The sequence below is a fragment of the Alosa alosa genome, chromosome 4, assembly GCF_017589495.1.
Source record: "Alosa alosa isolate M-15738 ecotype Scorff River chromosome 4, AALO_Geno_1.1, whole genome shotgun sequence".
Classification (NCBI taxonomy): Eukaryota; Metazoa; Chordata; class Actinopteri; order Clupeiformes; family Clupeidae; genus Alosa; species Alosa alosa.
Genome location: NC_063192.1, coordinates 32,927,501 through 32,946,728, shown reverse-complemented (window position 1 = coordinate 32,946,728; position 19,228 = coordinate 32,927,501). Strand labels below are relative to the sequence as shown.

The window sequence follows — 19,228 nt, the reverse complement described above, 5'->3', positions numbered from 1 at the left end:
TTTTCATTTTTTCTCCCCTCTTTCAGCAATTTCTTCATCTCCACAATGAAGTTCTTGTGTGCCACTGTCTGAGAGAAGCCGCAGAAATGCCTTGGCGCAACGGCTGGAGACGTCATGGATTCCTCAGTGTGGGCTTTGCAGGAAAGCCCAGAGTCTCCGCGATGGAGCCGCTCCAGGTTTCCATGGCAAAGCGCACAAACAGGAGGAAACACTGAGGGAATCCCGTTCTTTTACAGCATTGGACCATTATAAACACCCAGAGCGGGGAAGGAAGCCGCTCTAGATACTCAAGTAATCCTCTGAGCAAGGAAAAGGAGCTCACACCATAACTATAGCAAGCGGTTCTGTTTTAGCTCCATGATTTTTCGCTCTTAAACGGAGTATTTGACAGTTTATACTTCATTGCAGATTTCACCCATTCATCGGATTTTTTACCTGCTATGAGACATAGCTCAAAGATTTCTTTCTTTAACCAGTAATTTAGAACTTTTATTTTCAAAATGTTTAGAGAAACTTGGAGGCTGGCGCAGTATCACCACATGAGGTCGATGGATCAAGGTATGGATGGCGCGTGCTGAAGTGTTGTGATCTGATTTCTGGTAATCAACTATTTGATACTATTTAACAATTCTTCTTGTAAAATAAATTTACATATACAAGCTGAAACATATAGAAAATTGGTGTTAATTACATGTTCAGTTACAACTGTTTTGCTTAAATCTACAACATACTATCAGAAATATATTTTTACAGTTAGACTCCTGAATTAAGCTATCAAAGAAGAGTTTGACAAGACAAAAAGTGATGACCGAGAACGTCAAATGAAGTTTTTTCTGACTTGACCTAAAGGCAGTCGTGTGGTTGCTGGTATTAAATCGAGACTGTAGGTGCAACGTTATGTCTGGTCAGAGGCATAACATGTTTTAGGTTAATATAGATTTGATGTGCCCTGGTGCGCACAGTGTGGAAGCCTGTAATTCGACACAGAAGGCTCACCTGGCATAATTTCCTAGAAGCGACTGCACTGTAGCCTAGGCTACATGTCTAGGCTATAACGTAAAAGTTGAAGCTAACCCAAAGCAGAATCTGATGTTTTGTGTGTTCTGTTACTTTTGTCGAATAAGTGTATTATCTGTGAATACTACACCACAAACATGCTGAGCAGATTGCTTCAATGGCCTAAATGACCTATCTATCTGTCCATTACTTCATGATGCGCACCATCATCATAGCCATATGTTTCATAGCACTGTAAAGTTACTATATGGACGAATCATTCATACTGATAGTGGCATATTGACTGATATTAAAATACTGCATTACCTGAGGGGGTGTGTCATGTTACAGCAGCACAAGAGGATGCTGTAATTGCACCTGTCACTCTCTAACCTATCAACAGGAGGCGTATTCCGTCCCCTTTTCGCTCATGTGCCATCCTAGCAGCACTACTGAATGAGTCCAGACACGCCTTATCTACAAGTGGTTGAGATGAAACAGGAAGCCAATGAGGAAGACTTGTAGTCTGCCTGTCACTAGCCTTCAAATGCAGCAAAAGCGTTTTTGAAGTTAACGAGAAGCTTAGCCTCTACCCTACCCTAATTCCCTTAGCCTTGCCGGTTGCGTCTCTGCCTGATTTTCTTTGCGCTGTAGACAAGGCGTGTGAGGTGTCTATTTCGTGGCAGCTTTTCGAATGGTCATCGCTTTCCTAAAGTTAACGATAAAATAAATCAGATGACCTCTTTTTACGACGACAAAGTTCATGCGCTCGAGTTGGCTGAAGAGCTCAGTCAAGTGAACTGCCAAGATGACTTGGAGTTTGCCTACCTGTTTGAATATGAGCCGCCAAGCAGCGACTTCCCTGGGGAGAATCGAGGTTTGTTGTGCTTATTTAGAATATAATGTTAACCTATTATCAAAGGAGTAACACAGCTTGTATAGAGGGTGTATTTACCTAAATACCCTGAATTATCCTTAACGCATGTTGGATTTGATTACTTGACAGTTCATCATGATGCACATTCTCAAACATCTAACCTGCCTTCAAATGCTTTTATTTTTATTTTGTATCGATATATCGCTCATTAAAGTCATTATGAACTGGAACAAATGTGTTTGGAGAGAATAATGCTATCATTACATTGTCTGCTTTTGCACTTCATTTTACGTGGAGTTGTAGAAGTTATTTTTGTATGAATGAATGAATAATTTCTTACAGCTACAGCCCTTCACCTAGAAAAGACCCACTTGATTTTCCATGACTATGAACTCAGAGACTTTTTGCACCTTTGAATGGCTCATGTAGTGGCATCAGTAGATTGTATCCAAACAGACAATATTTATTCCATGCTGAAACCCACAAGATCTACTGTTGTTGTTTCCGTGACAACTGGTGAAAGCAGTTAGTCTACATCACTGTTCTTATACTTTAGATTGTGTTTAGAATAAGAGATCTGTATTTATGATTGGTTCTTGTGTGTTTGTTTGGCAGATGAGCCAGGTCTCTCCACGCACAAAGTGCTTAGCTCCCCTGGCAGCCTCTCCTACACCCTGGAGGACACCGCTGGCTTTGGCCTCAAGTCCTGCAGCCCGTCCTATAGTGAGCCAAACCCTGAAGGCTTGCCTGACTACGAGAGCTTTGAGGCCAAAGGCTTCCTGGGCCAGGCGCGTCCCTCCGGCGCTCCAGCTCTCAGTCCGCGCATCGAGATCACGCCGTCCCGTGAGCACTACATCCAAGCACGCGACTCGCTGCAGGGTCAGCTGCTCAACACCAGCCCGCGGCAGGCGCTGACCGTGCCGGGACAAGACAGCCTGGCCTACCGCGAGCCGGCCTGCCTGAGCCCGGCCAGCAGCAACTCGTCCACCAGCTGGCACTCGGAGAGCTACTCGCCCTGGGCCTCGCCCTGCGTGTCGCCCAGCAACGGCCAGACGGCCGGCGACCTGTGCCCGCGCTTCCAGGGCATCCAGACCAGCGGCGGCTCCCCGGGCACCTCCCCGCGCGCCAGCCTGACGGAGGACTGCGGGCGGCCCGCGCTCACCCTCCTCGCCCCGGCTCAGCTTCCACCTCCCATGAGGGGCAAGCGCTATCACATGTACCGCAACCCCGGGCTCGTCGCCGGGCCACGCTCCCGCAGCCCCTCCCCCCACGCCGCCCATGACCACCACCACCACCCATCGGCCGTCAGTGGGGGCGTCCACTACGGGTCAGAGGTCATCAACGGCTTTAACGTGGCCCAGCCCAGCTCCGTGCCCACCAAGATCATCAGGACGACCAACAGCAGCCAGGGGTACGGGGTCTACCCTGAAGCCCCCACTGAGAGCTACGTGTTGCCATGCCAACAGGATGTCAAAACCAAGCCTGAGTCCTTCTATGTCATCCCGCCTGCCATCTGGACCAAACAGCTCCCAGCAATCCCAGGCATTTGCAGGTGATTACAAAACCTACCAAGGTTACCATTGTACACGAGCATATGAGATTAAAAACCTACCAAGGTTACCATTGTACACGAGCATATGAGATTAAAAAGGGGAACGAAAGTGAGGGAGTAGCCCTTAGCCACAGCAGCGCTGTGTGTGTGTGTGTGTGTGTGTGTGTGTGTGTGTGTGTGTGTGTGTGTCTGTGTGTGTGTGTGTGTGTGTCTGTGTGTGTGTGTGTGTGTGTGTGTGTCTGTGTGAGTGTGTGTGTGTCTGTGTATGTGTGTGTGTCTGTGTGTGTGTGTGTGTGTGTCTGTGTGTGTGTGTGTGTGTGTGTCTGTGTGTGTGTGTGTGTGTGTATTACATGTGTATAATGTTGTCATATCTCCCAGCATCCCTGTGGCCTCTCTGCCTCCTCTGGAGTGGCCCCTGCCCAGTCGCACTGACCAGTATGAGCTGTACATCGAGGTCCAGCCCAAGCCACACCACCGCGCCCATTACGAGACAGAGGGCAGCCGCGGGGCCGTCAAAGCCCCTACAGGGGGACACCCGGTAGTGCAGGTACGAGCGCTCCCCCTCTGCGTCCATCTCTCACTGGCCTGTCTCACACACAGGCCCTCGTCTGCCGCTCTCGTTATCTGGGCATCTCGCTCACAGACTGCTCCTCTGTGTCATGGTATTTCCTCATCATTATATAATGAGCAGGACTTTCGCCTCAAGTCAGGTTTATGAAAATGGCCTAGAGAGAGACAGAGATTGAGTGTGTGTGTGTGTGTGTGTGTGTGTGTGTGTGACTGTGTGTATGTGTGCGCATGTCTATTTTGGATGCATACATGTGGTAGGGTGTTTGTGTAGACATACATGTGTGTTGCCCAGTGAAATGAATAAGCGTGCCGAGAACAGTGCCTCTGGCAGTTCATTCAGTAGTTGTTTGGAAGAAGCACTGGACGAGGTTCAGTGCGACTGTTATGGGTATGAGTATTATTAAATATTTAAAATATTACTCCGGAGGATTAGTGGCCTGGCAGCTTGTGTTTGTTTCTTTTCACAGAGACATGGTGGCCATCTTTGGATCCCAAAGACCCACTGGCAGGATTTAAAAATAGCACAAGGCATACTCAACTCCATCTCAGGCATGGTCTGTGTTTGTGTTTGAGGCATCTTTAGAAACCATTGGGTTCAAGCACATGTTGGAAACCTCAAACTAACGTAACTTTTCTGTTGCACCTTAGTGACAACAACTTCCTCTTGTGAGGTGAAATGACTACAATAGTAGAGGGGAACTGGGTCTTCCACCTCAGAGGCAGACAGTCTCTAAACACCAGAGTCAGAAGGGCATGAACATTTCACTCAAACAGATCGGATTATTTGGTTTTGCGTTCCTGGTGTGCTGTTGTGAAAAGTGGCATGGCTGAGGTGAAGTCCTAGACTTCCTGCCCTGTGTTTACCACGGAGCTTTGGGTATCACTATGGCAACTGCTTACTCCTTATGACATTTTTTAAGCTGTTTGGTACTCAGTGTAAACTGTGTGTAATGATGTGTTTAGCAGAACTGTGAGGGTGTGCTGCCCAGGCTGACCTGTGCTGAGACACACACACACACACACAGAGACAGAGAGAGAGATACACACACACACACACACACACACATATATATACACACATGCACACACATGTACACACACACAGCCATGCTGTAGTTAGAGTGTTTATGGCTTTCCGTTGGCTGCTGTGTGTTGTGGTCAGTGTAGCTTACTGTGGTGAGTTACATGGTCATGGATGACAGTGACAAAGGGCTCCATCCTCTTTTTCACACTTTCATTCTCCTTCTTATTAACTGTCTTCTGTGTCTTTGACCGCCCTTCACCTGCTGGGCTACTAACTGCCCTTCACCTGCTGGGCTACTAACTGCCCTTCACCTGCTGGGCTACTAACCGCCCTTCACCTGCTGGGCTACTAACTGCCCTTCACCTGCTGGGTTACTAACCGCCCTTCACCTGCTGGGTTACTAACCGCCCTTCACCTGCTGGGCTACTAACTGCCCTTCACCTGCTGGGCTACTAACTGCCCTTCACCTGCTGGGCTACTCTCTGTGTGCCTCTCATCTTCCCTCCTTCCCTGAGCACTCTTTGGCTCCCCTAAACTTCCCTTCTTTCCTCACCGCAAGAAACCGTCCAAAACCAAGGAGTCAGGCGTTCAAATGTGTAGATACAGTGTAAACCAAAACGCGCAAACTTGTATGACAAAACTGGAGTCTATGTCGAAGAAAATCAAAGGAATGAAGGCATTTCTCTAAGAAGCAGCGTATGCGCGAAAACCGTTTGCGCAGGCTTTCACTCTTGCCCCCTCCACTTTTGGTTTTCCAACGAGTTCTCTCTCCCTTGGAATCTTTCATCTGCCCTCCACTTATTTTTCCAAGGTTCTCCCCTAGTGAATCCCATTTGTATCCATGGTAAGAGTGTTTAGTGGCCACAAGCCCAGAGTGTTTGTTGCTACAAGCCAAAGCACAGGCTTCTTTCACCCCAGCACACACTCACACACACACACACACACACACACACACACACACACACACTCACACTCACACTCACCACACACACACACACACACACACACACACACAGCCTTTCTAGAGCATCCACAATCTGTCTGCTTAATACATAAACCTACTCCTACGGGAAAACGTCAAAGTGTTTCTTTCTTGATGAAAATATTTATTTACTTATTAGTTTATATATTTATATATTCAAGCTAGACTAGGCCAATCCCACACAAAACAGGCCTTAGACTAGAGTGAACAAGCACAGTTACTGTATACACTGTTCTACAGTACAGTTTGAAGTTTGAACACATTTATTTTATTCCTGGCAGAAAGCGTTTAAGCTAGTGCTTTCCCACTATCAATGTGATTGTCTCTATTTTCTTATCTTCATCATTATCAACATCTGAATTGTTGCCTTTTGAATAAACATACTGACCCAAAGTGATGTATCATTCATTACTACCATGCTGATGTGATGTCAAGTTCAGTTCAGGAACCTGCTGTTTTTAATATATTAATTGGCAGTTCATTTTGCTGGTGAAATCTATATGCAAGTATAATTTCTCTAACAAAGCCATTACATTTCACAATGTACAGCCCACAATGTAGTGTTGAAAAGACATCAGAAAGAGAGTGAGGTGAAGAGATGAATATGACACCTCTCTCTCTCTGGAGCACGTAAATATAGTCGAGCTGCTGCTTCATGCTTAGTGGTTTCTGCACACTTCCTTCCGAATAGACTTCTCTGCTCTTCTTTTTGAGCTGGCTAATATGCTCGATGTGCATCATAAATAAGTGTGTGGGTGTGTGGTGAGTGGGTGGGTGAGTAGGGGGGTGTCTACATGTGTGTGAGTGTGTGCATGCGTGTGTGTGTGTGTGTGTGTGCACGGGTACGCGCGCACATACCTGTGCGTGTTCGTATTTCAGCTTTGTTACAAAATGAACAGCACTGTAGAAACGGTATCTTTTAAGGTGTGTGTTATTGTGGTCTATAAAAGCAAATCTACAGTTGTATTGTAATCTATTCTATTCTAATCTGCATGTGTTAGGGGTTATTGTGGTCTATAAAAGCAAATCTACGATTGTATTGTATTCTATTCTATTCTAATCATTAATCATGAACCTCCTCATGCAGGCTTGTCTTGTACACCTCAAGCCAACTATTACACACCACAGAGCTACTACACTCTCGCTCACTCACTCACCTGCAAACACACACTCAGACTAACACTAGGGTCGCTGCAAACACACACTCAGACTAACACTAGGGTTGCTGCAAACACACACTCAGACTAACACTAGGGTCGCTGCAAACACACACTCAGACTAACACTACTGTAGGGTTGCTGCAAACACACATTCAGACTAACACTAAGGTCGCTGCAAACACACACTCAGGTGCAAGCATATCGACGCCGGGTTTTTGTGAAACCGTGAGGTTTTGTTAACGGTTACGCCTTGTGTACACGACGCCCGCAGTTTAGAGACTGAAACCGATAGCTTTTTGAAACCGGCTTCCAAGTGGGAACTTTTGAAACCGCCGCTAACTTTCACCTTGTAAACGCCTGTAGGTGTGAAGCCGGCAACTTTATGACGACATAGCCCCACCTCTCAACTCAGCCACGCACTCGACCTGACATGCTGCTTGTCAAAACAAACCAAACCATTTATTTATCATATTAAAAATTTTTTTCTTTCCCCGTCATGATTTATGTGCACAATGTAGCCTATCAGCCTTTAGTGGCTAAGTTAGAAGCACACGCTAGTTTATCTCAGTTAAACACTAGCTTACTGCATGTTAGTGTTTTCTCCAGTGGTGTTCAGACCCACGCAATGCGTGAGGCTGGGCATTTGAAATTTCACATAGCAGTCACATACCTTGAAAAATGAACTTTATTAGTTTAACAGTTGAATTAAGAAACCTAATTGTCTTGTAGCCCCCCTTATTTCATGCGACTGCTTAACCAGAGCCCTTATTAGACATTCCTCTGGCTTAACAAACTGTTTCAACAATGTTTTCTTTTCTTACGATTCACGCGAAATTATCGTGACGCTTCTGCACAGAGGCGCCATCGACTGGTCTGGCATATGCACTACAGCACATTTAGCCGGTTACACCTCTGTGTGTCATGTAAACGGCCCCTCACCCGGCGGTTTCGTTGCTGCAGCTGAGACTGTGCTCTAAGGGGCCACATTTTAATATTGTAACGATTTGATAGCGACACACACAGTTGTCCAATCAAAGGTTTATTCGTGGAAGCGGGAATCACGCACATATAAAGACCAAGACACCATTACAGAGGAAACACAAGGGAAGTCAATAAAACAAGCACGATACACAAACAGGGTTGTCACATACAATAAACCGGGTAAAACACATGAAGTAAAACCTAAAGAAAGACAAGCTAACACATACATGACAAGGAAAACGCAATTACACTAACTAAAACCGACATTACACAAACCAGCATTCACACACATTGCATTCTGGGAGGCTAGCACTCAGTCCAAAAGGCACCGACGTTACACAGCCCCCTCGCTAGCTATTGCCGTCCTCGGCAAAATGTCCTCACTTAGCCATTGCCATAATGTCGGTGTGGGCATTCACTCGCTTCAGTCCATCAGTCTGTGGTACCCGCCAACAACACGTGGTGGGTGCATACAGGTCGCAGGAGCTCACTCAACGGGCTGCCACGCTGCTAGCAATCCAGGGCGGGCGCGGCTAGCAGCCACGCGGCCGCCCCCGCCGCCACCAGCTCCCTCTCAGTAGCCGCCTCAGGCTGCACTTTCCACGCATGCGGTCACCGCTGCACTCCTCCCCCTTCCAGGCGGGCCCTAGGGTGGCCTTACTACCGAGAGGACTATGGCACCAAGCACCGAACTCACGGGTCAACTGTAGCTGCACCTCCGCCGCCTCCACTCCACAGTCGCACCGCCAGGATAGGGCAGGCACCAGCTCCGCTGCAGCCGGATTCACGCCATGCCTCAGGGCGCCAGCTACCGGCTCTCAAGGCCCTCCTCACAGGCTGCCTCGTGAGAGCTGTCGCCCTTGCTCCCCGCCCGCTCCACTCCGCCATGGTCACGAAGGCTTGACCCCCCTCTTCTGCCTGTGCTATCTCCCCAGCACAGCAAACCTTTTTTTTTTTCCCTCTGGCGCCGCCAACAGGCCCCCAGAACGGGCACCCCACACAGCACGGTGCCTCTCACACGCACCCAAACGTTTTAAAGTTCAGAGTTCAGAGGGCCTTTCTGTCGAGGCTGCCCCACCGTCGTGAGTTCGCTGCCCCAGCGTTCGGGCCAACCAATCCGTTGTCCATGAACCTCTTCCCCCCCCCCCCCCCCCGCTCTCCCTCGGCTCTGCTCACGCTGGGCCTGCCAGGGCCACCGCCAGCTCCAGCCTCGAGCCGCCCGGCGGGGGCAGGGGCTCCTGGTCTTCTCGCAGTGGAGTCAGTGCCCAGGCCAGCGTCGTCTTCTCCGCGACCGCTTCTTCAGGCCCCTCTTCCGGCAAGATCTCCCATGGCAGCAGGCAGGTCCAGGCAACAGCTCCTCTCCGCCGGTGGCAGTAACGACAGAAGGCCTCAAGCTTTTCAGCAGCCCTTACAAGGGCTCTCTCCGGATCCTCTTGCGTGGGCCTCCACCCAGTGGTGAGGTCTCCCGCTCCCAACTTCTCGCGCTGAGCGGAGGCCATGTTCGAAAGTCGCTTCTGACACCAATGTAACGATTTGATAGCGACACACACAGTTCACACACATATAAAGACCAAGACACCATTACATAGGAAACACAAGGGAAGTCTATAAAACAAGCACGATACACAAACAGGGTTGTCACATACAATACACCGGGTAATACACATGAAGTAAAACCTAAAGAAAGACTACACAAGCTAACACATACATGACAAGGAAAACGCAATTACACTAACTAAAACCGACATTACACAAACCAGCATTCACACACATTGCATTCTGGGAGGCTAGCACTCAGTCCAAAAGGCACTGACGTTACAATATGATAAATAAATAGTTTGGTTTGTTTTGACAAGCAGCATGTCAGGTCGAGTGCCGTGGCTGAGTTGAGAGGTGGGGCTATGTCGCCATAAAGTTGCTGGCTTCGCGACCTACAGACGCCTACACGGCTTAAAGTTAGCCGGCGGTTTCAAAATTCCCCCCCTCGAAGCCGTTTCAAAAAGCCATCGGTTTCAGTCTCCTAAACCGCCGGGCGCATGGTATTGACCTGCATAAAGCGAATCGCTAACAAAACCTCACCGGTTTCACAAAACCGCCAGTGGTAAACTTGCACCTGCTTTTTATGCAACTGAGATCAGTCACTATAGTTCTTAGCCCATGTAAGGCTAGTTACAAACTCTATGGAACTCTATAACTGCATATATATTTAAGTGGCATAGTGTAGCCAAGTAGCATGTTGAGGAGTGTGTGTGTGTGTGTGTGTGTCTGGTTGGCTGTTAGCGTACAGTATGTGCATGTAGGTGCTGCTGTTAGCATGTGTGCATGTATCACTGGTGCTGCTGTTAGCATGTTAGCATGTGTGCATGTATCATTGGTGCTGCTGTTAGCATGTGTGCATGTATCACTGGTGCTGCTGTTAGCATGTTAGCATGTGTGCATGTATCACTGGTGCTGCTGTTAGCATGTTAGCATGTGTGCATGTATCACTGGTGCTACTGTTAGCATGTGTGCATGTATCACTGGTGCTGCTCCAGGTCCCAGTGCTGCCTGCTGCTGGTCCTACTCCAGACAGTCTAGACAGCTCCTGTGGAGCAGAGGGAGGCCTGCACCTCCTCCTCTTGCTCCTCCTCCTCCTCCTCCTGCTCCTCCTCCTCCTCCTCCTCCTCCTGCTCTGGGGAGCCTCCTGGCCTCTTTGTCTGGACTGCTTGGATCAGGATGGCTGATGAACCTCCTGCTAAGGGCTCAGGGGTTTTAAAGATTGAGGTCTGTGTGTGTGTGTGTGTGTGTGTGTGTGTGTGTGTGTGTGTGTCTGGTCATAGACTCAACTAGACAGACATGTAGAGGTAAGAGAGCTCTCAGCAAGTCTCAGTGCTACTGTCAGCCGTGTGTTTGTGTTTTCATGTGTTTTGGTTTAGTGTGTAGGGAAGGGTATGCATGTATGTATGCAGAAATACACAAACATATGGCTGCTCATCTTTGTGTATTTGTCTATGCATGCATGTTTCATTTATTCATATATTGTATAGAAAGGCCATAGTCAGCCTGTGGTGTATAATATCTATCTGCAGGCTGAGTCTCTGAGAAGCAAATGAAAGTGTGTTGGTCCGTGGCCATGGTCTGTGTCTGTCACATTGCAAAGTGTAAAGTGTGTATATGTGTGTGTCGGTTTGTCTGTGTGTCTCATGAGGATTCTAACTGTCGGAGATAGGGGAACTCTCAGAACGGCCTTGTGTGATCAGAGGAAGCAGACTGATGTGTTAAAATGATATTTGTAACTGTGGCAGTCAGAACGAGAGCTAGGTAGAATATTAGCTGCATAAACGCATTGCTTGGCTAATGTCATAAAGACGATTGGTGGATGGATCGATGCAGGAAGTTAAATAATGTATTTGTATATTTATATATGAATGATCACTGAAGGACAAGGTGCACTGAGAATCATTTTAGAATTGAACCGTGAAGATTCAGGGAAGACCTCAACCCAGAGCTCACTGCTGTGATTGCTGCTGAAATCCATACATTACATACTTTGTAGTATGAGGAAGATAAATGCATGCAGCATTTGCACTGCTGTAGAGATTGGTGTGCTGCTGTGTTGTGTGTTGCAGCTGGTGGTGAATGTAACATGGTGTGCTGCTGTGTTGTGTTGTGCAGCTTCGTGGGTACCGGGGGAAGGAGCCCCTTGGGCTTCAGATCTTCATTGGCACCGCAGATGAGCGCATCCTCAAGCCACATGCCTTCTACCAGGTGCACCGCATCACCGGCAAGACCGTCACCACCTCCAGCTACGAGAAGATCATCAGCAGCACCAAGGTCCTGGAGATCCCCCTCGAGCCTAAGAACAACATGAAGGCAATGTGAGTCCACTAGAAGAGTGTGTGTGTGTGTGTGTCTTTACCCATGATGTAGATGTTCTAATGTTTAATTATGTCTGGACATTAACTGTAACTGGACCTGGTTGCTAAGTAAAGAAATCAAAATGTGTGTTGTGTCTGTGTCTGTCTTCAGAATTGACTGTGCTGGGATCCTGAAGCTTCGTAATGCAGACATCGAGCTGAGGAAAGGCGAGACGGACATCGGGCGTAAGAACACTCGTGTCCGGCTGGTGTTCCGGGTGCACATTCCCCAGGCCAACGGCCAGCACGTGTCCCTGCAGGTGGCCTCCCACCCCATTGAGTGCTGTGAGTGCCCCCCCCCCCCCCCCCCCCCCCCCACACACACACATACCTTTGGCTGGGCTGCATGTGACAAACTGACAATGCCACCGATCAGCGCAGACACACATCAGTTCAATGTCCCAACGAGACAGACAATGCCATGTAATGCTGGTAGTTTCTGAGATTGTCAGAGTCTGAGTGAGGATCAGCAATGACCTTTTCCCTCTTGTGAACACTATACGGTTCAGTAGCCTTGTGGTGGATGTCTAGCTAACTAATTAGCTAACCTGCTAACCAGCCAAACCACTGGCTGCTTGGGTTGGTCAGCAGCTTCTATTTAATATATCTTACAAGAACTGATTTACATTGAACAAAATAGTTTCTTTAGCTTAATCGACAGTTTGTAAAAGTCAAACTCAACCCATAGCTTAGTAGGACTGCAGTGATGAGTGTGAGGTTCCATGTAGTATAAGTATATATACTTTTTTGATCCCGTGAGGGAAATTTGGTCTCTGCATTTAACCCAATCGGTGAATTAGTGAAACACAAACAGCACACAGTGAACACACAGTGAGGTGAAGCACACACTAATCCCGGCGCAGTGAGCTGCCTGCTACAAAGGCGGCGCTCGGGGAGCAGTGAGGGGTTAGGTGCCTTGCTCAAGGGCACTTCAGCCGTGCCTACTGGTCGGGGCTTGAACCGGCAACCCTCCGGTTACAAGTCCAGAGCTAACCAGTGGGTCACGGCTGCCCAATGTAATCTCTTCTGTCTCACTGCATATCACTGGATTGGGACACACACTGCATATCACTGGATTGGGACACACACTGAATACTGCCATTGTTGTTTATCTCTGCGGCATATCATTTTTCAGGAAGTGAGCAGCACGATTTCAATTTCTTGTGCAGTGATGAAGAAAACACAGTTCTACTGTTCAGCGCTGTCAGTCAGATCAGCACAGGCGTAGCTAAATGAATACTGTTCAGCGCTGTCAGTCAGATCAGCACAGGCGTAGCTAAATGAATACTGTTCAGCGCTGTCAGTCAGATCAGCACAGGCGAAGCTAAATGAATACTGTTCAGCTGTCAGTCAGATCAGCACAGGCGAAGCTAAATGACTACTGTTCAGCCGCTGTCAGTCAGATCAGCACAGGCGAGCTAAATGACTACTGTTCAGCTTGTCAGTCAGATCAGCACAGGCGAAGCTAAATGAATACTGTTCACGCTGTCAGTCAGATCAGCACAGGCGAAGCTAAATGAATACCGTTCAGCTGTCAGTCAGATCAGCACAGGCGAAGCTAAATGACTACTGTTCAGCTGTCAGTCAGATCAGCACAGGCGTAGCTAAATGACTACTGTTCAGCGCTGTCAGTCAGATCAGCACAGGCGTAGCTAAATGAATACTGTTCAGCGCTGTCAGTCAGATCAGCACAGGCGTAGCTAAATGAATACTGTTCAGCGCTGTCAGTCAGATCAGCACAGGCGTAGCTAAATGAATACTGTTCAGCGCTGTCAGTCAGATCAGCACAGGCGTAGCTAAATGAATACTGTTCAGCGCTGTCAGTCAGATCAGCACAGGCGTAGCTAAATGAATACGATCATATTGTAGACACACTGCAGTTTGGTGTGTGCTTTAGTAATACGTCCATATAATTCAGCTGGTTTGGGAATCATCCATAACAGGCGTAACAGTGTAAACAAATCAAATGAGTCCAAGAACACCCTCGCATGCTTCTACGAGTGTGTATGTGAAAGGTCAGTGTTTTCTGCTCAGTAAGGGTTTTGCTATTATTAACTGTTAAAAGTAACGCTTCAGAAAAGAAATATGACAGGAACACACATGCACAACTTCATTCAGTCTCTGATCATTTAGTCAAGGTGCGTCAGGTGTTGTCTGGCTTGTTTACTCAACCTGTTTGGTGCTTGGCATACCTGTTCAAAGGTCTTGTCTTAGGTGTTTGTCTGGGTTGGCCTGAACGGATATTGAGTTGCTGTAGAGGGCTGGATGAAGCCACCAGCTGTTTTATTTTTGAATGGACAGACATTGATTTAGATATTTCCTCTTGACCAAAAGCAAACAAAAGTGAACGAAGGGCCCTTCTGACTCATCGTGTCATTACCTCATGTCATAGAAGGAAAACAACATCCACCAATGAGCAATAGCATGGACCAAAGTGCAAAAATGTCCGATTTTAATGTATGTTTGTGTGTGTGAACTTAGATGTGTCTGTGTCATTAGTAATACGTAAGGGATAGTGTATAGAACGCCGGTCATTATCGGGAAAATAAGTCCAAAAGGTGAACCGGACCCCGATGCGCAGCGGAGGGGACTTGCTACTCCCTGAGGAGACATGTCTTATCGGGCTCTTGTGAAGATAATAGACAGTATTAATCAGTGGCTCCACTGTATCTCATATCCCTTTACTATACTCCATCAGTGGAAACAACATAATGCTCTGTATGCAGCCATAAAACTGGCTTTAAGAAAAATAATGGAAGTTGTTGTGGAAGAGGTAGTGATTGTTTTAAAACAGTTACTTTGCTTTCATCATTGTTCATGTGGTTTCTGATTGGTTTAGCCCTGCTCAGCATACACATTTCAAGAGTGTGGAGGAGTGATATGCCTGAGATGTGGCTGCAGTGGTTAAAGCTTGAAGTTATTTCCCAGCCATAGCTCTTCAACATGGTGACCTAGAGTCACTGTACGAGTGGCACCATGCACCGCATAAAGCAGTGTGTGAGGGTGTAGTGAATAACATGCTATGTCCTACTTTATTTAGAGTTGGATGGGAAAACATCTCTTTACAGGGCCTTTGGAGGGATCTCTCAGAAATCCTCAATATTTTAGCTTGCTTTTAACTGTGTGTAACTGTAACTGTGTATTGTGGTGTGTATGTGTGTCTTTGTGTGTGTGTGAATGTAACCTGTGTGTAACTGTAAGTGTGTATTATGGTGTGTCTGTGTGTGTGTGTATGTGAATGTAACCTGTGTGTAACTGTCTTCTCTGTAGCCCAGCGCTCAGCTCATGAGCTGCCCATGGTGGAGAAGCAGGATCTGGATGGCTGTAGTGTGCTGGGGGGCCAGCAGATGATCCTCACTGGACAGAACTTCAGCTCCGACTCCAAAGTCATCTTCACCGAGAAGACCCCTGGTGTGTACACTAAAGCCCTTCAGCTTGTCCAGAGTGGGTTGTTGAGGAGTGCAGTGGATACGTATACATAGTCCCTCTTTTTGCATTAGTCGAAGTTGAAAAAAGATTGTAGCAGTGCAAACTTTCAAAGAAACTGAAAGAAAGGCTTAACAGGAATGTATACGGCTCTGTACTACGCCAGCAAGAACATGAGAACTGTCTCATCACTCAGGGGGGGGCTGCCCACACTGGGGTGACGGGTATCACTTTCATGTGAAACTCTCTCTTTCACTCTCTCCTCCCACTCTCAAAGTCATTCCTCGCCTCCCTTTTTTCTTTTTATCTATCTCTCTTTTTTCTATCTATCCCTCTTCTATCTTCTATATCTCGCTTTTCTCTATCTCTCTTCCTTTCTCTCTATCTCTCTCTGTCTCTATCTATCTATCTCTCTCTATCGCTCTCCCTTTCTCTCTATCTATCTCTCTATCTCTCTCTGTCTATCTATCTCTCTGTCTTTATCTATCTCTCTCTCTCTCTCTATCTCCCTCTCTCTCTCTCTCTGTCTCGCTAAACCACCGTGCTGTGGCAGGTCCGTTCTCTTGCGTCCAGGTCAACTAGGTTTCTTTGAGGCATCCAGGTGTGGTCAGTGGCGTTGTGTAGTCGGAGTGGGTGTGTCTCGGGGCAGGAGTTTACGCGGTGGCCATTTGCATGGCTCTGATAAGCTGGCAGCCCCATTTACCCTTGGCCTTTCCCCTCCTCCTCCCGGAGAGAGAGAGAGAGAGAGAGAGAGAGGGAGGGAGGGAGAGAGAGAGAGAGAGAGAGAGAGAGAGGAGGGAGGAGAGGGAGAAAGAGCGAGGGAGAGAGATAGAGAGAGAGAGAGGGAGAGAGAGAGAGAGGGAGAAAGAGAGAGGGAGGGAGAGAGAGAGGGAGGGAGAGGGAGGGAGGGAGGGAGAGAGAGAGAGAGGGAGAAAGAGAGAGGGAGAGAGAGAGCGCTCTGGCGCTTGGAGCCCTGACTGTTGCGCCTGCTGTCCCGCTCCCTGCAGCTCTCCCAAAGGCCGCCCTGCTGCCATTTGAATCCTGACCTTTCCTAATCTCCAGCCGACGCATTTGCATGGCGCTCAGATTTCTGATGCAAAACCACGCCGTCCTCATGGACTCATCAGAGGCCTCATGCCTCTTCACACAGGCTCCTCTCAAGTCTCCATTAGACCCTCAGAAATCACCAAGAGAGGGGCAGACCCCACTACACACTGACTAGCCTGAGACCCTCCTATTAGAGAGGTGAAAACAGAAACAATTTCCCTCACGGGATCAAAAGAGTATATATACTTATATACACATATATATTTATATATATATACAGTGTCTTTTCCTTGTGGTGTATATGCCAGATATACATGTTTCTGTTACTTTCACTGATCTTGCTAATGGCCACTCTAACTTCCCACATTGTTAGCAGTGTGGTAGGTCATGTGCTGTCGATCATTTGACCATGCCATTGGGGTGGAGCACTCTCCAATCACGCCAGTGACACCAATGACATCAGCACTTTCACTGTCGTGGCCAGAGTGTGGCCAGACCTTGGTCAGCCTGCGCTACACACAGTCAGAGTACATGCCTGGTATGTGGATGTGTGGCGGTACACCTGCCGCCCTCTAAACGGCAGGCCTCAGCATGAGCATACTGTACATCACGAGCTGAAATGAGCACCAGAGCCACCCAGAGGCTAGACAGCAGTTTGTGTCCTCGTTATCCTCGTCTGCTTGCCTGTGTACGGTGTGTGGTCATGACCTGGCGCCCCTGGATCATGAAGAGTAAAGGGCCATTGTGTGTGTGTGTGTGAGAGAGAGAGAGAGAGTGTGTGTGTGTGTGTATGTGTCCATGTGTGTGTCCATGTGTGTGTGTGTGTGTGTGTGTGTGTGTGTGTGTGTGTGTTGTGTGTTGAGATAACAGAGCCACTGACTGCAGCTGTGTGAGCGACAGCTCTCTCCTCACTTCACGCTTGAGCTCTACTTTGTGGAGACCTGATGACAGATGGCCTCTGTGTGTGTGTGTGTGTGTGTGTGTGTGTGTGTGTGTGTGTGTGTGTGTGTGTGTAGCTTCATGACAGAAGAATAGAGATATTGAACTAAGATAACGTTTCTATTATGAGGATCATTTTGAATAGAGGTGAAAATACTGAAGAGTTAGATATTTTAAAAAGGTCTGTTAACAGAACGCTACTGTCAGCCGTCAGGACTTCATTTAATCTCATTGGTTGTGTAACCTCAGTGCACGTGCACCTCTAGTTTGTCCCGTTGTGTTCTAGTAGTTGTGCAGACGGTGTGTGTTTTAGAGTTGCTGTGCTGTGATATGTTTTGCAAGTGTTGTCAGTTGTCATGCGTTGTGTCTGGCGTGTGCTGTGGTTGTCGTGCTGTGGTGTTTGTTGTGTCTGCAGTGTGCTGTGGTTGTCGTGTTGTGCTGTAATGTGTTTATGGTGCTGGGCTGTAGTCTGAGGGCTGCCCAGGAAGCAGTGAGGGGAGAGGAGAGCGTTCAGCCCGGGATGACTGACTCACTCACTCCGTCTCCTGCAACCTCTGCTAAGCCAGCAGCGCTACGTGGACTCCCCTGGGTGCTTCCTTCTCTCTCTCTCTCTCTCTCTCTCTCTCTCTCTCTCTCTCTCTCTTTCTCTCTCTGTCTCACAGATTTCACTTTCTCCTTTTCTTTTTTCTGCCAGGGTTCCCTGCTCTGTTATTTCACTCCAAAGCTATGCCTGGCGTCAGAGAAAGAGAGAGAATTAGAGAGAGAGAAAGAATGAGGGAGAGTGAGGGAGGGGTGGAGGCTAGAGAGAGAGGCTTTGCTGTTGTTTTGGAGGGTTTCTCTGCATGACACACAGTGTGCATGACGAGCACCCCAACATCCCTGTGAATGGGACACAGCTGTGTGTGGCTCATGGCAGGCGGGGAGGCCGAGCCCAGAGGGCCTCCAACAGAGAGCAGGCATGAGCAGCAGAACTCCGCACCTGTCCTCGCACACAATCCATCACATCAGCCCTTGCACTGTTGTGCCTGGCAGCGCGCTCGGAATACCCTTTGTCCCGGTATGGCGCTGACTCATTCGAGCCGAGCGCTAGGCCTAACATCTGGCTCGGGAAATTCCCACCAATTACGGGGAAGCTACCGTCATATTGACAAACGTTTGAGCTATATGATAAGAACTTAGTGAAATTAGTCAACAAGTCATTTGCTGCCAAGACTGCTGTCAGGTTTATGGTTCTCAAGAATCAAAAAGCTCTCTTTGGTTTCAGTACGCAGAACTGGCTTGGGAATAAAATTAAAAGAAGACAGATATTAACATTGTTGGAACAGCATAACTTATGTGTGAACAGCTGATTATTTGTTAAATTCCTGCAATTATATTCCATTTTAAGCCACATCATCTTGGATTATAACAGGCCCTTTATCCAGAGCGGCACTGGTGGAAAGGCCTGCTCTGCAGGTTTAGCTCGTTTCTACATCATCCTCACCTGACTGCGGTAATACGATCTACTCACATCCAGCACACTGTGGACACTAACAGAAGTGAAATCCCCATCACCCTCATGACCCTGCAGCTCTCTTGATATGGAGTCGCTGAGGTCAAGATACTCTGGAGGAACAGGAAGTGATGTGGTGGTGGACGGGCTTCACTCAGGCCCTGACTGGCTAGACTGGGGCGATGTAGTGTAACGTTAAAGAGGACGTGTGCGTGGACTCCGTGACTCAGCCGTTCCACGCTATTGGACAGAAAGATGCACTTCAGTGATGACAATAGATTTGACA

At 47.9% G+C, this 19,228-nt stretch overlaps 1 protein-coding gene across 2 annotated transcripts in view; it reads left to right on the top strand.

Moving 5' to 3' along the window:
* Window positions 1–288: 288 nt before the first annotated feature.
* Window positions 289–19,228, top strand: part of LOC125293979 (nuclear factor of activated T-cells, cytoplasmic 2-like) — a 19,477-nt gene continuing 537 nt past the window's right edge. The window contains exons 1-6 of one of the 2 annotated variants that reach the window (XM_048242250.1): window positions 289–558; window positions 2,489–3,425; window positions 3,804–3,972; window positions 11,797–11,999; window positions 12,151–12,323; window positions 15,309–15,449. In XM_048242250.1, coding sequence (XP_048098207.1) covers window positions 501–558; window positions 2,489–3,425; window positions 3,804–3,972; window positions 11,797–11,999; window positions 12,151–12,323; window positions 15,309–15,449 — 1,681 coding nt within the window. In that variant the 5' untranslated portion in view covers window positions 289–500. Of the gene's footprint in view, window positions 559–1,561; window positions 1,874–2,488; window positions 3,426–3,803; window positions 3,973–11,796; window positions 12,000–12,150; window positions 12,324–15,308; window positions 15,450–19,228 lie in introns of those variants that run through there. The other variant, XM_048242249.1, reaches the window with a different exon arrangement.